At 36.1% G+C, this 8,015-nt stretch overlaps 1 protein-coding gene across 1 annotated transcript; it reads right to left on the bottom strand.

The window, feature by feature from the left end:
• Window positions 1-6,219: 6,219 nt before the first annotated feature.
• LOC113562119 lies at window positions 6,220-7,545 on the bottom strand. The gene is made up of 3 exons (XM_026970433.1): window positions 7,122-7,545; window positions 6,739-6,907; window positions 6,220-6,504 (listed from the first exon to the last, which is right to left on the bottom strand). Exons 1-3 carry the CDS (start codon window positions 7,283-7,285, stop codon window positions 6,463-6,465), a joined length of 375 nt encoding a protein of 124 aa, XP_026826234.1. The 5' UTR covers window positions 7,286-7,545; the 3' UTR covers window positions 6,220-6,462.
• Between the last annotated feature and the right edge of the window lie 470 nt (window positions 7,546-8,015).

Raw genomic sequence — 8,015 nt, forward strand, 5'->3', positions numbered from 1 at the left:
ATTCCTCACACCCTCCAGGCGCGCGATTTTAGCGATCGCGGCGAACCTCCGCCCAGTTACCGTTCGCGCGCTTTCTACCCGACGACACTCTTCCCGCAATGTTCGCAGATACTCGTCGCACTTAAGTTCCCACTCGAAGTATGCGCATAGCGTCTCGACGCGCCCGGCTAGCTCGGTGAGCTCGCGCTGATCCATCGTCTTGGTGCAGGGTCGGATTTTTTATGGTTCAGCGCATTTGCATGTCACCCGATAACACAGTTTGCAATGTCCTACTATATCTAGAACATTGTGGTAATTCGACTTCAACGCACAATAAGTCGAGCGGTATACCCTCGTAATTTTGACTCTCCTCCTCATAGTCCGTGGTTGGTAATGGTGGGGGGTCACATATATTGATATAGTAAAAACCCTCCATCACTATCAGTTCGCAGTACCGTCCGTTGCCTGCGGGAATCAACGCGTATAACACGTCACGGTGGACCTTGACCTTGCTACCCCATATATCCCTCACGTGGAATTTTATCTTGCTAACTATATCCCTCACGTGAATACGGTAGTCATCCGTGCATGAATAACTATCTTTGTCTTCGATCTTACATTCTTCCAACACCTGCTTGTACACTGTTCATCTTACGTGATATGGCGTCTTATCGATAGTCTCCTTCTGATTTACATCTTGTTTCACGGAACGTTCACAGGTTCGACGTATACCGGCCTCGCGATCGCGCAAAAACTTCGCTATCGAGACTCGTTGAACGTCCCTGAATACTGTTTCTTGTGCGCGATCGTCCGCGAGAACGTCTTCGACATCTAACTTTAAACTGTCCTTAACGTGGAATGCATAATACCAATAGGAATCCTGCTCTTCCATCACCAGCGATCATGCGCCTAGGTCTGCGTAACCTTGTCACAAACCGATCCGCGCGCCTCGATCGCTCGACACGTGGAACATTCTATGATCCGCGGCGCAAATCCGTCTATGTGTATACGCTGCCAGGGCTGGTTGTGGTGCGCGTAGCACTTGCGGTACCGTCGCACCTCGGGATCGCGTCTCAGGTGTTCCGGTAACCTGTTCCACAACCCTTCCACGTAGTCGCAATATCGTTCCAGGAGAATGATCTTCGGAACGTACTGCAACTGCTCGCTCGTCAGACCGAGAATCTCTCTATCGTCCGGCAGCAACAGGAACATCCTAGCGTTTTGCTCGATCGGACACACTTCCCCGTTTTATATATGCATCACTTACTGCACAGTTTCGCACACATCCGCAAAATTAGCGATGGTATCACCTGGCCTTGAACATGATCGTGCAGGTCCAAGCGTATATAAAAGTAGTGCTGATGTTGCACTATGTAATGTGCTGATATTGCACTATGTAACACAATAGTGCAGCCGCCATTTGCGCTACTGCGCAGTTTTAGGGCGCATTTCGAGAAAAAACGATGACACGTCACCTGACCTTGAACATGTTCATGCAGGTCCAAGCGTATATAAAATTGCGCTGATGATGCAATAGGTAACAGTAACGATATACGACCCCCCCCCCCACTGCTGATTCATCCCTCGATCTGAACATGATACCCCTTCTGAGTCAGCACCCCCACCCCCTGCTGACTCATCCCCCTCATCCTTACTCCTGTTGACTCAGCCCCCCCTGCTGACTCATCCCCCTCCCCCTGCTGACTCAGCCCCCCCCCACGCTGACTCATCCCCCTCACTCCTGCTGACTCAGCCCCCTCCCCCTCACCTCCCCTCGTTGCCCCTGGATTAGAACCGGCCCTCTATATCAACTATTGATTACGACTGCGATGAATATAATATTTATAATGGTAATGATGATGAAGATGACTACATGATGATGATAATGATGAACATGATAATGATAAAAACGTTGATAATGATTAAAATGATAATGATAATGTTGATGATGTTGATGATGGTAATGATGATGTTGACAATGTTGATAATGATGATGATAACAATTACGAATATAAAACATAATACTAACAAAGATAGTGATTCATTTATTATCTGCAAATGAAGTACTAATTTAAAATTGATTTTAAACATACACGGAAAGAAAAAAGTAGCTGCCGTAGCTAAAAACTGCGTGTGGTAGCTAAATTTCAGTCGTAATATTTGGACAACTAACATCTTAGCTGTGACACCTATTTTAATTAGTTGAAAATGTTTAGCTGCCTTATATGCAAGACTTAGCTGCAGTACATATTTTAGTTAGCAGTTATCACAACAAATGTTGCAGCGATTAGTTGTAGCGTGCACACTACTTGTATATGGAAGACACAATTTTTGCTGTTGTTGCTAATACTTTTGCTGTGGCGATCAAACTGATGCTAAACCCGAAATACGTTCTGCAGCTAAAAGTGTATACAAGATAGCTACATTAATTAGCAATAGCTAGATCAAGTGAATCACTAACTCAATTATTTACCACTGCGCATGCGCAGCGCTGTTCGCGCCGCGTTTGCATGCGGCAACGAAATAATGTTGTATCTGTGGCATATCGGTTAGTTCCGATAGCTATTTTTATGTTGCTGTACAATATAATCCTTACAGCTATGCATATTTTGCTACTTTCTTTATGTATTAGGTTAGGTTTCTCATTCATTAGGTGCCACAACAAACCATTTTGCTGTGGTTTCGAAATTTATAGCTACGGCAGCAAACACAGTTTTAGCAAATCATGATTAGCTACGGTAGCAAAATTTTTTCTTTCCGTGTACTTATCTCTAAACTGACCTATTTTTAACATAACAAAACCTGCCGTGACGGAACGTAGAAATTACGTAAGACAATCCTAATTACATTATTAAGACAGTAAGAAAATTCACTGCTCGATTGATCTGTTTCCAAAATAAATTTCTGATTGCGTTTAATTTAGCTATATCGTTCTTTTATACATCCGGAGTTTATATTTATTATTATATATTTACTTTTTTTTAAATATAATATATAGTATTCTAATTATTCTATATTCTTACAAAATGCCACGACGAAAAATTCAACGAACTTTAGAAGAAGAAGAAGAATTTCAACAACAACGTCGTGAGAAAAGGAATGAGAATCAACGGCGACGTCGTCAAATTGAAAAAGAAATAATCAAATAAATAGATTGAAAACTAAAAATTTAGAAAAACATGTAATAGAATTAAATAATGAAGTCGAGAAAGAATGCATTGCAGAATTTTCTCATGATAATTATGGTAAAGAATTTAGAAATCAAAATATTGAAAATTCTTTAAATATTGTATTAAGAAGCCAACGACGTGCAGAATATCAACTCCGTTACCGATCACGGAAAAGGCAACAATCTATTATAAATACTAATAGTATAATTGCATTGGAGAACGTTGTAGAATATTACATAGGTTCCATGAATGTGTTTTGTATTGATTGTAATGCTAAACATTTTGTAGCTGAAAAAATTTTTAATAAAGGTAATTCATTTCATGATTGTTGCAATCACGGTATGGTGTATTTAGAACCTTTGCCACAATTTCCACAATTCCTTCGTAGCTTATTCGATGGTAGTCATGCAAAATAAAATAATTTTTTCCAACATATTCGTGGTTACAACAGTTCATTTTCATTCGCGTCATTTAACGCTAATTTGGTGAATTTTGAAAATAGGAGACCAGGTCCATATTGTTTCAAAATACATAGGCAGATTTATTATCAAATTAATACAGCATTGTATGCTGCTCAAAGTGAAAATCCTACTTACGGTCAGCTTTTTATTGTAGATTCTAATGAAGTAATAAATTATCATCTTAATGAAAATTCAGATTTAGATTTTGAAATCATACAAAATCTTGAACGTATAATGCGAGAATTGAATATATTTGCTCATTCTTATCAAATGATGGGTGAAGAATTGGAAAATCAACGACGATTAGAAATAGCATCTGGAGAATTATTGCCAGAATTACAATCAAGAGACACGGTAGTGTCTCGCGCCAAGTATACGCGGAGCGAGACCGCACCGTGACTCTTACGCGAAGCGACGCTTTCGCAGACACTCAGATTATTAGATCTCAATAACCGCTGAACGGATCAACTTCTAAGTAGGCTCAATGGATAGCTTGGGGTCGAATTATATAATAAAAGTGTTTTTATTTTTCTTGTACGTGCCCTACGAGCGGAGATATGGCGATGCAAAGTCTGAAATTGGAAAATTTCATTTAAGAAACGTCGTCGTCGTCGTCGTCGTCGTCGTCGTCGTCGTTTGTACAGTTCGTTCTTTTTCGTCGAGATGGCAGCAGCTCCGTTTATACCGACCGGCGGAGATGCTGTTGGTATATCCGTGTGACTCACACATAACAATCATATGTAGAGGCTCTATATTAGAAAACTCTAATTTATCGACCCGACCGTCATGTGTAAGTCACACGGATATACGGACAGCATCTTCGCCGGTCGGTGTACGACAAGTGTATGACGCGATGTAGTGCAAGAAGTTGGAGTGAGAAAAGATATATTTGCGAGAGAACGAAAGAGCTAGTGAATGAGAGAGCGAGTGAGTGAGAGAGCGAGAGGGCGAGAGAGCGAGTGAATGAGAGAGTGAGAGGACGAGAGAGTGAGTGAATGAGAGAGCGAGAGGGCGAGAGAGCGAGTGATATATTATACGTCTATGCGTGCAGCGCATAGCGATCCGAGAGCGAGACATCGGTGGCAGGGCCGACAATCTTCCACGTTATTATGAGAACACTGAAACGAGCGCCGTCTGGTAGACGCGGGGGCGAAGTAAATGAAATATGACGTCTTTACCAGCGACCTACTATAACTAATTAAGTTAATCAGGTGATTAATTCAGAGTCATCGTTGCTTGATCGTTTGAGCTAACGTAATCGACGAACTCAATTACTAACTGGGTAAGACTTTCGTATACGACCCACCTCCGATTTTGATGAAATTTTACAGACATCTAGTACATACTAAATGAAGACGAATGACACAAGTGTGAATGTGCGGAAACTTCTACTTTTTGAAATATTCACATTTTAAGCTAAATGCATATTCGAGCTAAATAAAGTTTCAGATGCACTTTTTAAATGTATAAAAAGAAAAATACTAATTAAATATTTACCTTTACACAGCCCGCACCAAATGACCTCCGACTGACCTTGACCTCTAACAAGGTCAAGGTCATTGACCTTTCCCGTCGGTCATTGTTTGTTCACTTTCGATTAAAGTAGTTTCGAAAAAGTTTTTAATTTCGATTAAAGCAGAAAATAATTTGTATTTACCTGTTTTGTGCTTTTGGTTAAAATAAAGAATACTTTGTATTTATAAACAAACTATTCTATATATTAATGATTCACTGCTTTAAATAAATTTTGTTCGTTTATATTCAAATAACTACTATATTTTCGAAACTTATGTCTATAATATGTGTATAATTACCGGTTATATTTTCTGAAATTGGAGCCCCGGACATATACGCTCGGTTTTCAGCCCGCTTCACGGGAGGGCGGGGAGGGAGGGGCTTCGCCCCTCCCCCCGCCGACATCCGTGCCGTGTACCAAGTGATCAAAATCTGTGTGAAATTTGTTACACTGGTTCTGGCGGGGGGGGGGGGGCGAAGCCCCTGCCCCCCGCCCTCCCGTGAAGCGGGCTGAAACCGAGCGTATGTGTCCGGGGCTCCAGTTTCGGAAAATATAACCTTTTGCTTGTCGTGGACGGCTGAAAATTCGTGCAAAATCATTAAACTTCTTTTGTTAATAACTTTTTAGTAAACAACGACCGACGACTAAAACCTTTTGAAGGTTACTCAGGAGAGTGACCTCTATAATATATGTCAAGGACAAGGTGATAGGAGGTGGGTACGCTAATCGGTAGATTTACCAATCCTAAATTTAACTCAATAATAAAAATTTGAATACCTTAGAAACTACACGTTTCCGCACATTCGCACTTTTGTCATAGACTTCATATAGTATGTACTACATGTCTGTAAAAATTCGTCAAAATCGGAGGTGGGTCGCATACGGAAGTCTAGCCCAATTATATATTACAATTATATAATTAAGTGATTTTTATTTTTTAATTATAAGAGATTTGACCTATGTTCAAAAACGTACACATAATATATACACATACACGAGCATACACACACATTATTATTATTATTGTTGTTGTTATTAGTTGTTGTTATTAAATTATTCAATTTTTAAGTTATTAAGTTGTTAAGTTTTTTTATTTTGACACGAGCATTGACAGATTTATTATCACTTTATATTTTTTTTCAAAATAAATTGTCTTAAAATTCAATAAGTAAACTTACTGACTCGTCCAAACGTATTTAATATAGCGTTTATTTCAATTTCTTTTGCCTCATTATTACTTAAATTGGATGGATTATATTGTCCTAATATTGTAACAACAGTATTGCTTCGAATATGTAATTCAAACGGTACAGTTCCGTTATTATAGTTAGCAATTTTAGGTATTCTTGCTTGAACTCCGTCCAAATATATGTATGATCTAAGAATAATTTAAACGTATTAATGTACTGTTATTCGACACTTTGAAACAATAAAGATAAATGTTATGAAATGTTATATTATGTTTATATAATAAATCAAGTTAAATGTAGGTATAATTTATTATCCACATATAAACAAATCGAATTTAACTATAATAAACTGTAACTATAATAAAACTGTAATAATGATAAATAAAAACTTATTTTTATAAATGAAAATATGAAACACTTACAGAATTTGATTTGATTTTATGTTCGATACAATCAATTTCATCGTTCCATGCAACTATTTGTATTCGTTTTCCACAACCGTTATTAATATAAAATTTAAAAAATTTAAAGTGTTTATTTTCACCTACATAACGGGGTGCCTCAATACCATCAATGAAACCTACTATTTCGCTATAATATTTAAAAATAAATTATTATAATTATTATATGAATTAGTCAACACATATTAAAGTAGTTTTTAATTCATTTTGGTTTATAATAACATATTATTATTAATATTAATAATAATTTAATAATAATAAGAATATAAATTAGTAAATGTGTACATTTTAACATTAATAGTGATGTAGAATGACTTATCGATAATCAACTTTTTTATACTTACATCGTTGAATCATACATTTGTATTGCATCGATATCCTCGTTCGATGTTAAATTCACTTCATCTTTTTCTTTCTCATCTTGTTCTTGCAAATGTAATTTTTCAATACTATTTATTGCGTCATTTTTATGACCTTCTAACTCCATTACGGTATCATTTATCAACATTCTGTTATAATATTTTAAATAAAAATGTAAATTTATTCATTTACTAAATTACCTTTCTTTTATTTTCTTTTCCTTCTTTTTGTTTTAGCCTCACATGAGAGAAGATAAAAAAATTTTTTAAATTACTTTTTAAAAATCCTTCTATTACTGAAAAACAGTAAAACAATTATCTAATCAAGTGACTTTTAAAGTTTTTATAATTATTACAAAATTAATTTAATTGCAAAAACGCACACATAATATATGCATATACACGAGCATACGCACACATTATTATTATTATTGTTAGTTGTTGTTAATAAGTTATTCAATTTTTAAGTTATTAAATTATTAAGTTTTTTATTTTAAAAGAAATTGGTTTTAAAATGAAATTTATTCATTTACTAAATTATCTTTCTTTTTTCTTTTTGTCGTTGCACACATGAGAGAAAATCAAAAAATCAAAAAATGGAAATTTATTCATCACATGAGAGAAGGTTAAAAAAATAAAAAAAGTATTTTTTAATTATTACGTTTTGTATTTTAAAAAGCCATTGGTTTTAAAAGGAAATTTATTCATTTACTAAATTATTATTTACTATATTACCTTTCTTTTATTTTATTTTCTTTCTTTTTAGGTTTGCTCAAATGAGAGAAAATAAAAAAGTTTAAAACTGTAAATTAATTCATCACATGAGAGAAGGTTAAAAAAAATAAAAAAAGTACTTTTTAATTATTACGTTTTGTATTT

The sequence above is a fragment of the Ooceraea biroi genome, chromosome 6, assembly GCF_003672135.1.
Source record: "Ooceraea biroi isolate clonal line C1 chromosome 6, Obir_v5.4, whole genome shotgun sequence".
NCBI lineage: Eukaryota > Metazoa > Arthropoda > Insecta > Hymenoptera > Formicidae > Ooceraea > Ooceraea biroi.